The sequence below is a fragment of the Rana temporaria genome, chromosome 1 (genome assembly GCF_905171775.1).
Source record: "Rana temporaria chromosome 1, aRanTem1.1, whole genome shotgun sequence".
Taxonomy (NCBI): domain Eukaryota; kingdom Metazoa; phylum Chordata; class Amphibia; order Anura; family Ranidae; genus Rana; species Rana temporaria.
In genome coordinates, this window is record NC_053489.1 from 581,307,918 (window position 1) to 581,322,163 (window position 14,246).

A 14,246-nucleotide genomic window follows, 5' to 3' on the forward strand; every position below is an offset into this window, starting at 1 on the left:
CAGACCGCCCCCAGCTACAATAGATCCCCCAGCAGTCAGCATCAGCAGACCATTTAGCACACCCCAGCACCCCTTGCACACATTCAGTCCTGGAGGTGCCGGAACTGCGTTCCCCCGCGTTCCTGCTGAAAAAAAGCCCTGGTAATTCGGCATTTAACATATAACCTTGACACAAAGTGCCCTAAGCCATGGGGATATAGAGTCCATTCCAAAAGACTATTTACTGCTACGAAGGATGGAAAGGCAATTTTATAAAGAGATGCAAGAGACACAACGTCCAGAGTAATCTACCACTTAGTATTCTGTGCATATTGCTCATCATAACCTTCAAGATAAATCAAAACAGCAAAAGCAGTTGTTTATATAGATGACCAGCAGAAAGACTTGAGTTTCTTCTTTTATTAATGTATAAAATACTATGGTACTCTGCCAATGAAGAAGTAACTAGTAAATTAAAGGTTAAAGTGTATCTAAACCCCAAAACAAAAATTCACCGATCTTTTGATGTGGTGGATGCATTTGTTTTTTTTTCAAACTTTTTTGTTTGTTTTCTTTTATTTTAACCTGGCTATCCTGTTATTAACCACTTGACCTCTGAAAGATTTTACCCCCCTTCATGACCAATCCATTTTTTGTGATACGGCACTGCATTAATTTAACTGACAATTGCGTGGACATGTGACACTGGACCCAAATAAGATTTATGTCCTTTTTTTCCCCCACAAATAGAGCTGTCTTTTGGTGGCATTTGATCACCTCTGCGTTTTTTTTATTTTAGCTATAAACCAAAAAAGACCGTCAATTTTGGGGGGAAAAAAACAATATTTTTTACTTTCTGTTATAAAACATACCTATTAAAAAAAAACATAAAAAATCTAATTTCTTCATAAATTTAGGCCAATATATATTCTGCTACATATTTTTGGGAAAAAAATCCCAATAAGTGTACATTAATTAGTTTGTGCAACAGTTATATGGTCTACAATCTATAGAAATGTTTTCATGTTTTTACCAGCAATGGCGGCTATCAGTCACTTATAGTGGGACTGCGATTTTGCGGTGGACAATTCGGACACCTGACACTTTTGACACTTTTTGGTGACCAGTGACTCTACTACAAAGATCAGTGCTAAAAAGTGTGCCCTGTCACTGTACTAATTATTATTATTCTACAGGATTTATATAGTGCCAACAGTTTGAGCAGCGCTTTACAGCATGACGGCAGACAGTACAGTTACAATACAATTCAAGACAATACAGGAGGAATTAGAGAGCGCTGCTCGTTAGACCTTTACTAATGACACTGGCAGGGAAGGGGTTAACATCAGCGACGATCAAAGAGTTAACTGTAGGCCTAGTCAGTGCTTACTCACTGTGTGTGAGGTGATTTGACTAGGGGAAGGCAAAGACCCATGTCCCTGCTTTGCAGAAACACAGGTTTAATACCTCCCCTTCTGACAGAACCACAATCTGCCTTGTTTACATAGGACGATTGTTGTTCTGCCTGTGTACTGTGTAATCGGTGTGTGCCGGCGGACATTGAGGCCGCCATACCCACAGTTTGGCTTCTGCTGTGTGATCACATTGGGAGCGGATCACCAGCCGCATGGGCGCCCGAGACCTGAAAGTGTCATATCACGTACTAGGTACGTGATCTGGCACAGAGCAGCCGCCCTGTCATAGTATATGTACGATGGACAGTAGGCAAGTGGTTAACACACTTTCTCTGCTATTGTGATACCCGTACTGATCAGTTTTATTGAATTCTATCGACAACCCCGTGGCTGATATTTATGGGATTATTGATCAGCCACATTGCATTCTTTTGCTCCCTCCTCCCTAGGCATACACATGCTATCTTGGTGACCCTGAGCAAGCATGGCTCTGGAATAGCAGATTCTACCTGTACATGCAATCATGATATCAAGAGTCACCTTTAATCATTGTTGAACAGATGTTATAAAATGCTTTCAATGCTAAATGTAACCAAAAGGGAGCAAAAATAGATATACAGTAAAACCTTGGTTTAAGAGTGACTTGGTTTGAGAGCGTTTTGCAAGACAAGAAAAATGTTTTAATAAATTTTGCCTTGATATACAAGCTGTGTCTTGATATAAGAGTAGCGTCATGTCACAACTGAGTATAAAAAAGAAGAGAGGAGCCTCTTAGTGTAGCAATTTTGTTACATTTAATGAAGGTACAACATTTAGCAACTTATTGCTACACTTAGAGGCGCCTCTCTTCTCTTTTATACCCTGTAAATAAAATGCTTTGATATACACGTGCTTTGGATTACAAGCATGTTTCTGGAACAAATTATGCTTGCAAAGAAAGGTTTTACTATATATTAAAATGTAATGCTGCATACACACGATGGGTTCATCTGATGAAAACAGTCTGATGGATCGTTTTCATCGGACGAATTGATCGTGTGGGGGCCCCATCGTTTTTTTTCCCCATCGGTGAAAAAACTTAGAACTTGTTTTAAAATTATCTGATGGTTAGAAAAACGATAGAAAAAAACGATCGTCTGTGGGAAGTCCATCGGTTAAAAATCCACGCATGCTCAGAATCAAGTCGAAGCATGCTTGGAAGCATTGAACTTCATTTTCCTCAGCATGTCGTAGTGTTTTACGTCACTGCGTTCTGACACGAATGGATTTTTAACTAATTGTGTGTAGGCAAGACTGATGAAAGTCAGCTTCATCGGATATCTGATGAAAAAATCCATCAGACCGTTTTCATCGGATGAACCGATCGTGTGTGTACGTGGCATTAGAGTTTAGATACACTTTAACCGCTTGCCAACTGCCGCATGCAGATATACGTCTGCAGCATGGCACGGGCAGGGAAAAGGACGTATATATATACATCCCCTTTAAGAAGCGGCATTGTGGCCGCGCGCTGCGAGCTCTGTGAGCCTGACCGCGGTGAGGAAGAACGGGGAAATGCTGATGTAAACAAGCATCTCCTCGCTCTGCCTAGTTACAAGACAGTGATAACAGCTTCCTGTAATTGAAAGCTGTGATCACTGTCTTGTCACACACAGCCTATCCCCCTACAGTTAGAAGCACTCCCTATGGCACACTTAACCCCCTCAGTGCCACCTAGTGGTTAACCCCTTCACTGCCAGTGTCATTTTCACAGTAAACAGTGCACTTGTATAGCACTGATCGCTGTAAAAATGGCAATGGTCCCAAAAATGTGTCAAAGTTGTCCGATGTGTCCGCCATAAAGTCGCAGTCAAGTCAGATCGCCGCCATTACTGGTAAAAAAAATAATAATAAAAATGCCATAATAGTATCCCCTATTTTGTAGACGCTATAACTTTTGCGCTAACCAATCAATATATATACGCTTATTGCGATTTTTTTAACAAAAATATGTAGAAGAATACGTATCGGCCTAAACTGAGGAAAAAAAATGTTTTATATATTTTTTGGGGATATTTATTATAGCAAAAAGTAAAAAATATTGAATTTTTTTCGAAATTGTTGCTTTATTTTTGTTTATAGCGCAAAAAAAAAAAACCGCAGAGGTGATCAAATACCACCAAAAGAAAGCTCTATGTGTGGGAAAAAAAGGACGTCAATTTTGTTTGGGAGCCACGTCGCACGACCGCACAATTGTCAGTTAAAGCGACGCAGTGGTGAATCGCAAAAAGTGGCCTGGTCTTTGGCCAGCAAAATGGTCCAGGGCTTAAGTGGTTAAAGCGGAGGTTCACCCTAAAAGAACTATGTACCATCCCATCCAACATACCTGCGTCAGCTACAGTATGCTTTTTTTTTTTTTGCGTTGTATTTACCGTTTAATCGTTCGGTTTCTTTTCAGACTCCCGCGGGGAATAGGCTTTCCTATGAAGAGGGGAACATGATTGACGTGCGGCTATGGCGCGTCACGCGTTCTGAAAATAGCCGAAATAGGACTCGGCTGTATACGGCGCCTGCGCAGTCAGCTCCTAGTCTGTGCGCAGGCGCCGTATAGCGCCTTGAAGAGCCGAGTACTAGTCCGGCTATTTTCGGAACGCGTGACGTGCCATAGCCGGACGTCAATCATGTTCCCCTCTTCATAGGAACGCCTATTCCCTGCGGGAGTCTGAAAAGAAACCGAACGATTAAACGGTAAATACAGCAAAAAAAAAAAAAAAAGCATACTGTAGCTGACGCAAGTATGCTGGATGGGATGGTACATAGATGTTTTTTAGGGTGAACCTCCGCTTTAAACTAAAACCCTATCAAATTCAAAACCAGGGTACTACCATGAAATGAGGTGCTAATGATATCACTAGATATAACCAACTTATTATTAATGCGCTTTTCCTGCAGTCAGACAACAGCTATATGGAAAGCTGTGCCTGGTTCTCCCACAAATCGCATGTCTTAATTACTCTGCTAAATTACTCTAATTGACAGAGCAGCTCTTGAAGGAGTGCAGCACAGAAAGTTCTAACTGTATTATGAGATGTGAACTTTTTATTCCAGTCGAGGTCTACTTAAAGCGGTTGTAAACCCACTATTTTGACTTTTACCTACAGGTAAGCCTATAATAAGGCTTACCTGTAGGTAAAGAGAATATCTCCTAAACCTGCACGGTTTAGGAGATATTCCCCTCGCAATGCGGGCGGCGCATGCGCAGGGGGAAATCCACGGCGATAGGACCAGCATCCGCCGGACCCTGCCGATTTTAAATCTCCCGGGCACACACGCGGGAGTGACGTCATCGGCGCTCCAGCCAATCACAGCGCTGGAGCGGCGATACCCGGAAGACACGCCGGAGCAAGATGACATCCTGCTCGGCGTGGACCAGGTAAGTGGTGTTCACCTCGTTCCGAGGTAAATATTTCATAATCGGCTAGTATGCGGTGCATACTAGCCGATTATGCCTTTTGCCTTGCAGGTTTTAAAAAAAAGAAAAAAAGTTTATGCGATTTACAACCGCTTTAAATACTGCTGAACATTCTACAATTTGAACATATTAACCCTCCTACCGCCTACTCTAATGCAGCGATGGATAAAAAAACGATGGGGCCCACACACGATCGGTTCGTCTGATGAAAACGGTCCATCAGACCGTTTTCATCAGACGAACCGATCGTGTGTGGGCCCCATCGTTTTTTTATCCATCGGTGAAAAAACTAGGAACTTGTTTTACAATTATCTGATGGTTTAAAAAATGATAGAACGTCTGTGGGCAAGTCCATCGGTTAAAAATCCACGCATGCTCAGAATCAAGTCGACGCATGCTCGGAAGTATTGAACTTTATTTTTCTCAGCACGTCGTTGTGTTTTACGTCACCACGTTCTGACACGATCGTTTTTTTAAAGCGGAGGTTCACCCAAAAAATAAATTTTTAACATTACATTCAGCCGAGTCGTCCTAATGACAATCGGCTGTTTGTTTTTTTTTTCCCCGTACATACCGTATTTTCACCGCCGCTTCCGGGTATATCTTCTGCGGGACTGGGCGTTCCTAATTGATTGACAGGCTTCCGACCGTCGCATACTGTGCGTCACGAGTTGCCGATAGAAGCCGAACGTCGGTGCGCAGACGCCGTATAGAGCCGCACCAACGTTCGGCTTCTTTCGGCAACTCGTGGCGCGATGTATGCGGCGGTCGAAAGCCTGTCAAGCAATTAGGAACGCCCAGTCCCGCAGAAGACATACCCGGAAGCAGCGGTGAAAATATGGTATGTACGGGAAAAAAAAAAAAAAACAGCCGATTGTCATTAGGACAACTCGGCTGAATGTAATGTTAAAAATTTCTTTTTGGGTGAACCCCCGCTTTAACTGATGGTGTGTAGGCAAGACTGATGAAAGTCAGCTTCATCGGATATCTGATGAAAAAATCCATCAGACCGTTTTCATCGGATAAACCGATCGTGTGTACAGAGCATAAGCCTTTGCATTACGTGTAATTATTAATGACATACTGTATATGATGGAGTCAATGTTTATTTTTTTTTACAACACTTAATAAAATGAACAATCGCTAATACAACCAGAATCACAAGAAAAGATTGTTCGATGTGCCAAACACTTATTGAAGATAATGATTTACCTGCTTTCCTCAGACTGGATTTTCTATTTAGACCTATCAGAATAATAATGATGAAATCCAGTTTTGCTTAAAGGGTAACCCCACGTGGGGAAAAAAAAAAAAAAAACATACAAAAAATGAATATAATAGATAGGATTGCTACAAAAGTAATTTTATAATTGAATGTTATTAAATATGATTTTTTATTTTCAACCTACAGCACTGTAATTTTCTGTAAAATGCAATATGGCTACCTGGAGGTGTCCTGTACACAGATGGTGCACAGAACACCCCCTAGAAATATCATTTTTTGCTTGTGTGATTGGCTCACTGATTTTTGGTGATATATTCCCAAAGGGAAATCAGGTCTAAAGGGATTCAGACAACAGAAGAAAAAGGTGCTACTTCCCCAGATTATGTAGAGATCCTCCTGAGCTGTCGGGTGCAGGATGGGCAGTCGCTCAGCTGCTAACAAAGTAAATGGATATAAGACAATCCGCAACTCCATACATGATCTTCAAAAAACCCAAATTTATTGTAACTCAATAAAAGATAAATATGTACAGCAGAGGTTAACGCATTTCAGCCATAATGGCCTTTTTCACAACATTTATGTACAAAAACAGCACAACACATATGGTGTAAAAACAGAGAGAGATTTTCAATAAACCTAAAAATTTGTCAGACTGAAACCAGAGAAAGAGGAGGGTTAAAAATTGTTCTTAAAAAGAAAACCACAAAACAGGAATTAAAATAATCAAAAGGAATGAATAATAAATGAAATATTTATATAATGCAAATTAATAATAATTGATCAGTATAACAAAATAGAAAAAAGTGAATGACCATGGGGAAAGGAGAAATCAAAAATAAAGACAACAACAGAATATGAGAATTGGTGGAAAGGGGAAAAAAAAATCAAAAATTCTATAACTACCTTAGATGTAAGTCCAGGTCCCATCTGATGTTTAACCCCTGGGGGACTCTGGTTTTAAGCCTAGAAATCCACCAAGCTTACCTATTCAAAAGTCGCCTAACTTTGTCCCCAGCCCTGGGCATTGGAGTTAATCTTTTGATGGTAGTAAACCTAAAAGGAAGACTAATACCCAGCATGGCATTCTCTGAAATTATGTGAAACATTAGAAATGTGTTTGCAATTAGGAATAACTGTATCACAATAATGTTCACCTATTCTAGTACGTAGGGCATGTGTTGTGCACCCCACGTATTGCAAATGACAAGAAACACAGTACACCAGGTACACTACATACCAAGTCCCGCAATTTATATATTGTTTCATTTTATTTTTTTCCTCTGAATTAGATGAACTAAATGAATTAGTAGTAAAGGTATTCAGACTCTGCCAGTATCCTCATTAGAACCCTGCACAGTTATAAGCGGATTGATAATTATAAAGTCACTCCAATTCACATTGACTCTACACATGGACACAGACAAACGGCTATTTCTTCAGAATAACAAAAAGTTAGAAATCTGCAACAAGGCTGCTACAAATCTGCTACAAATTTGCAAATCCTTGCAATGTACATACAGGGGTTGGACAAAAATATGGAAACACTACATGATTTGTAGGTTTAAAAGTGACCACATGTTTCATGTTAAAAGCGGAAGTGATGTATCATGGGACAGTAGGCGGCATAAACTTCAAACATACAAAGAACACTAGATGCTGTGGCCTTGTTTATTGGTTTTCACAAATATAAACAATTAGCAATTCACCATAACTCTTTTAATCAATAAATACTTTAAAACTGCAAACAAAATTAGCCAAAGTCAGGGGAGCATTCTTAAAATATCCCTTTTCAGGGCCGCCATCAGGGGGGTACAGGCAGTACACCTGTAAGGGGCCTGGTGGTCCCTAGGGACCCGGATAGCATCCCCTTTTTTTTTGTTTTATTTTTTTTTTTGTTCGTCAACATCCAAAGCCCCCCGACTTCTAAGGGGCCAGGTGGTCCCCAGGGGCCCGGACGGCATCCCCCTTTTTTTTCGTCAGCCCCCAAAGCCCCCCCCCCAAGGGCCCGGAGGGGAACCCCTGTTTTTTTGTCAGCCCCCAAAGCCACCGCTTCTCAACTCGCGACACTCGCCTGCTTCTCAATTTGCGGCGGCAGCACCCCCCGGTTCACTGCTCCAGGGGGCCTATGCCTGAAGCCGTGAAGAGGGCCCCAAAATTCTTAATGCGACCCTAATCCCTCTGGTGATTGCCAATGACCCTCAGCCTCCTGCTGAAATAGTGGTCCTGGGAATTTCAGGAAGTTCTGGGGATCAAATGACCTATCCTAGAGGACCCTGAGAACTTTGAGAACATTCCCAAATCAGGTGACCTTTTTTGACCTATCACAAACCCCCCATTGAAATAAATCAATGGGGGGCTTGAAAATCCTACCGCCACCATCCCATGAGGGAAATGGGGAACTTAAAAGAGGCTATCCCCCCTTTACTCACATTCTTTTGCTTCCACTGCCGCTACAAATGTGCACTTCATGGTGCAGACATTGTTTTCCGAAGACAGTGCCATTTACCAAGACAATAATGCTCTGATTCACAGCTGGTGATGTCAAATCGTGGTTTGACGAGCATGCAGATGAAGTCTCACACCTTCCCTGCAGTCGGTAGGCCTCAGTATCGTTGACCGATTATGGTAAATTTTGGGTAAGGTTCGGGCTCGTTTTCTGCCTTTGGCATCTCTGCGAGAACTGGAACATTTTTGCATGAAGATTGCTATCGGATTCCATTATCCACCATCCAAGACTCAGGCCCCATACACACCATAGAATCTATCCGCAGATAAATCCCATCAAATGGGTTTCTGCGGATAGATCCTATGGTGTGTACACGCCAGCGGATCTTTATCCGAGGATAAATCTCCCCTGGGATGGATTTCCAGCAGATGGATATTTGCTGACATGCTCAACAAATCCATCTGCTGGAATCCATTCCAACGGATGGATCCGCTCGTCTGTACAGACTTACCGGATCCATCCGTCCAAAGGAATTCCCCGCACGCGTCGTAATGATTTGACGCATGCGTGGAATTCCTTATATGACAGCGTCGCGCCCGTCGCCGCGTCATAATAGCGGCGACGGCGCGACACGTCATCGGCAGAGGATTTCAGCTGGGATTTCAATGCGATGGTGTGTACACGCCATCGCATAGAAATCTTCTGAAATCCTCGAGAGGATTTATCCGCAGATACGGTCCGCTGGACCGTATCTGCGGATAAATCCTCTCGTGTGTATGGGGCCTCACTGTATATTTGTCAATTCCCAGGATAATTCAGGCCATTTTGGATGCCAAAGGCAGTTCAACACCATACAGGCAGTCCCTGAGTTACGAACACAATAAGGACTGTAGGTTTGTTCGTAAGTCGAAGTTGTTCATAAGTCGCAACACTGCATTCGTAAGTGTAACTTCCGCCTGCGCATGGATGTGGGATGTTCCAGGCACTTTTATGTTATCTAGGGCTCATCTGGCCATGTAGAACTGCAGTGTGGGATGTGTCTGGAGGTGCTCGGAGGCAGGGCCGTCTTTACCGCAGGGCAAATGGGGAAGGTGCCCTGGGCCCTGTCACTGTTGGGGGCCCAAAGCAACCCCCTTTGAAAGAAAAAAAAAAAAAACATTTTTTTTTTTTTTTTTTTTTTTGGGGTTCGGAGGCCCCCAGGGCCCCAGATGGCAACCCCCCTTTTTTATTTATTTTTAAATATTTTATTTTTTTAATATATTTTTATTTATTTTTTTATTAAAGGGACAATTTTTTTTAGAGGTCTGGGGGTCCCCAGGGGCCCGTAGTTCCCCAGATGACAACCCCCCTTTTTTTTAAAAAAAAATATTTTATATATATATATATATATATATATATATATATATATATATATATTATATAATATATATGTTATTATTAGTATTATTATTAAAGGACCCAGAGGTCCCCAGGGCCCCGGATGGCAACCCCCCTTTTTTTTTATAAAAAACATTTTTTTTTATATTATTTTATTTCTTTTTTTTCTTTTTATTTCTTTTTATATATATATATATATATTAGTGCTGTCAAGTAAACGCGTTATTGACGGCGTTAACGCAGACCCATTTTAACGCCGTCAATAACTTTATCGCACGATTAAGAAGTTTAACAATTAAATCATTATTTTATATTGCACAAAGTCGCGCCATCCTACCGACACTGCCTGTGATTGACAGGCTTCCGAACGGCGCATACTGCGCGTCACAGGTTGCCGGAAAAACCCGAACGTCGGTGCGCATGCGCCGTATAGAGCCGCACCGACGTTCGGGTTTTTCCGGCAACCTGTGACGCGCAGTATGCGCCGTTCGGAAGCCTGTCAATCACAGGCAGTGCTTGGGAACGCCCACTCCCGCGGGATCGCCGTCAGGTGAAGATTAAGAGGTACGTGCTGACACAAAAAAAATACTTACAAAGAATCCACTTTGGCTAGCCAGGTGCAGAGCTACTGTACTTATTCTCATTTACTCAGATTCCCAGATGACATATCCAGAATATTATATCCTTACTCTAAAAGGGCATTTCACCTACCAGATGTAAAATCCTCTGCAATCACACAAAAAAATTGAAGATAACCTGTTCTGTGCTACAATTAGCAAACTGTGATGAAAACAACACTTTCCTGATGGACTAGCTAACCTGTCTCTCTGTGTAGGTACATTTAGTAAATGTACCTACACAGAGAGACAGGTTAGCTAGTCCACTGTGCCAATTACACGCAGCCACTGTGCCAATCACACGCAGCCACTGTGCCAATCACACGCAGCCACTGTTCCCATCAAACGCAGCCACTGTGCCAATCACATGCAGCCACTGTGCCAATCACACGCAGCCACTGTGCCAATCACACGCAGCCACTGTGCCAATCACATGCAGCCACTGTGCCCATCACACGCAGCCACTGTGCCAATCACACGCAGCCACTGTGCCAATAACACGCAGCCACTCTGCCCATCAAACGCAGCCACTGTGCCAATCACACGCAGCCACTGTGCCCATCAAACGCAGCCACTGTGCCATCACATGCAGCCACTGTGCCATCACACGCAGTCACTGTGCCATCAATTGTTGCCACTGTGCCCATCACACGCAGCCACTGTGCCATCAATTGTCGCCACTGTGCCCATCAAACGCAACCACTGTGCCATCACACGCAGCCACTGTGCCATCACATGCAGCCACTGTTTAATCAATTGTTATTGATTAAACAGTGGCTGCCTGTCCCCAGCCTCTGTCCCCCTCCTGTGTCATGTCCCCAGCCTCTGTCCCCCTCCTGTATCATGTCCCCAGCGTCTATCCCCCTCCTGTGCCATGTCCCCAGCCTCTGTCCCCCAGTTTTCCAACAATGATATTTACTGCTTTTTATAAAGAAATACAATTGATTTTATGCAGTATTGAGTTTAGCCTTTTGGCCCGGCCCTCCAAAATATTTTTAGTTTCTCATGTGGCCCCATCGAAAAAATAATTGCCCACCCCTGATATAGACCAATACCTCATAAAACGCACATAGATCAAACTTATAATGTTTTAAAGGGTGAACCTTTTTGGCCAAACAAACTTTATTGTTTTTTTCAGAACTACAACACCACACACCGGATCTAGCTAGACCGGAAACGGAAACGCGAGGTTGCCGAAATGGATTCCAATAAAATTCTGAATGGAAAGTTTACTTTTAAAAAGTTGCCAAATGGTTCCATTGACAAGACCAAAGTGATCTGTGGGTTTTGTGGTTGTGAACTGAGCTATCATCGCAGCACGTCCAGTCTGAAATACCACTTGATGGCCAAGCACACAGCTGATGGGAATTCTCCGCTCCCTGGTCAAAGCCAGGCGACAATGGATGTTTTCAGACAGAAGCACATGGATACCACAACTAAGATCAAACTTACTGCAGCCATAGCTAAATGGGTGGCTACTGCATGTAGGCCTGTTAATGTTGTGGAGGACGAGGGTCTAGCTGATATCATTCGCATCGCATCCAACGACTGGACCTACAAATTGCCTTCGAGAGCCACCATTACAAGCCACGTACAGAAATTGTACGAAACGGAGAAAGCCAAGGTACAGCAGGCGTTGGAGAATACAAAAGCAGTCGCGCTCACTGGTGATTACTGGACGTCCGTAAGTAATCACAACTACCTCGGGGTCACAGCGCATTACTTTGATCCACAGTGGAAACTTCAATCTCATGCTTTGACTGTTCTAAAGACAGAAGAGAGGCACTTCGCTGATGCTGTTGCAGAGCACTTTATGCAAGTAGCTAGAGAGTGGGACATTGAACAAAAAGTTGTCTCACTGACCACGGATAGTGCACGCAACATGATTGCAGCGGCCAGGCAGCTCCCCTTTGTGCACGTGCAGTGCATCGCACACAGTGTGCACCGAGCCGTCACGGTTTCTCTAACCAACAGCCCGTTTGACAGCGCATTGGCAAAATGCAGAAAGGTCGTGGGACATTTTAAGCACAGCCCTGCAAACCAAGCGGAGCTCGAGCAACAACAAGTCACACATAATAAGAAGAAAGAGTCACTCGCACAGGAAGTGTCAACCAGATGGAATAGTACCCTGGAAATGATCAAGCGTGTTCAGCGGAATGCTGAACCACTGAAAGATGCACTGGCCCTGCACACAACCAACATCGCCATGCCAACAGTTACTGAGCTGGAGAAACTGAAGAAGCTCGAGGCTGTGCTGGAGCACTGCAGGTAATTTATTGTGTATCCGTGTCGTTTGTATATCTGTTTGTTAAATCAAAGTAGGTATGTGTCAGAGTAGTAACATTAATGATTGGGTGTGTGTATATCATACTTGCCAACATTATTTAAAAATTTCCAGGGACACTTTGCAGCACAGCTATTAATTAATTACCACACTGACTTCTCCGAAGCTCCACCCACTCCGCATAATCTTCGCCTGGCGAACATTATGCGTAGTGGGTGGAGCTTCGGGGAAGTGAGTGTGGTAATTAATTAATAGCTGTGCTGCAAAGTGTCTCAGGACAAATGTTGGCAACTATGGTATATGTGCGTGCAGGTAGGCTATGCATGTGTGAAAGATTAGAGAGTGTGTGAGTGTGGTGAGTGAGTGAGAGAATTACAGTAGGCCTAACTAGTTCCCCACAAAAGTGAATCTCTATATTATTGCAGGTATGTTTCTGAACTCCTGGGAGGAGAGAAGTTTGTGTCTTGCTCAGTGGTGCTGCCAGCGTTGTGTCATCTGTCACGAGTGATGGAGGTTACTGAGGATGATCCAGCTTACACGATCAAGTTCAAGGGAACCTTCGCAGCAGACATGGAGGGTCGCAAGGAGAAGACCAACATCACGTGGCTGAGAGTTGCGACAGCACTTGACCCAAGGTCAGATAGCAATGAGATAGGGGTATTGTCGCAATTTTGTTATACCTGCACCTTTACTTGTATTAAAGTTGCATTTCATTTCATTTCAAGGTTTAAGGATCTCAAGTGTCTGAGCAAACCTGACAGGGCTGAGGTGTGGGGTACGATCCGCGCCTTGCTCCAGGAGATGGTAAGGGAGAGGCCTGCACAGCCGGATAACAAAGTCACGCCTGAGCCTCCTACGAGGAAACCAACACTTATGCTTACAAACGAGTCTTCGTCTGATGAAGAGGAGGACAGTATTGACCAATGTCTGAAGTGCTACAAGTCAGAGCCTCTTACTGGCATGGATGACTGTCCCCAGGAATGGTGGTCCACACATGAAGGGGCACACAGTGAAATGGCCCGCCTTGCACGCAAGTACTTAGCAACACCAGCCACATCAGTACCTTCTGAAAGGTTGTTTTCACTGTCTGGGCATGTTGTACAAAAGAAGCGAGCTTCCCTGTTGTCTGAAAATGTCAACAGGCTTGTGTGTTTGAGTAACTGGCTCAAAGCAAAGAAGTAGTATGCTTACATTTTATTGGTTACCGTTACTGTTCATACTTTCTGAGGCTGAGTTGATGAGCCATGGTTTAATTGCACTATAGGCTGAGTCCTAGTTTACCTTACATGTACACTTTGTAATTTGATTTTGTATCGCCCTGTTTTGATCCCTTAGAAAGGGGCTGTTTGTGTGACAAAGTATTTTTCACTTTTTTATTGATGGACAGTGTTACATTGGGGGTTATTTACGAAAGGCAAATCCACTTTGCACTACAAGTGCACTTGGAAGTGC

At 43.2% G+C, this 14,246-nt stretch overlaps 1 protein-coding gene across 1 annotated transcript; it reads left to right on the top strand.

The window, feature by feature from the left end:
- Nucleotides 1–11,708: 11,708 nt before the first annotated feature.
- Nucleotides 11,709–13,976, top strand: LOC120940586 (E3 SUMO-protein ligase ZBED1-like). Its single transcript, XM_040353536.1, has 3 exons — nt 11,709–12,778; nt 13,220–13,429; nt 13,520–13,976. The coding sequence occupies exons 1-3, from the start codon at nt 11,709–11,711 to the stop codon at nt 13,974–13,976; spliced, it is 1,737 nt and encodes a 578-aa protein (XP_040209470.1).
- The last annotated feature ends 270 nt before the right edge of the window (nt 13,977–14,246 follow it).

Excerpts from the sequence above, each read along its gene's own strand:
- LOC120940586 (XM_040353536.1), top strand. The coding sequence starts at position 11,709 with ATGGATTCCAATAAAATTCTGAATGGAAAGTTTACTTTTAAAAAGTTG. Across the intron at positions 12,779-13,219 it reads GCTGTGCTGGAGCACTGCAG|GTATGTTTCTGAACTCCTGG; the intron begins GTAATTTATTGT and ends ATATTATTGCAG. Across the intron at positions 13,430-13,519 it reads GCGACAGCACTTGACCCAAG|GTTTAAGGATCTCAAGTGTC; the intron begins GTCAGATAGCAA and ends TTTCATTTCAAG.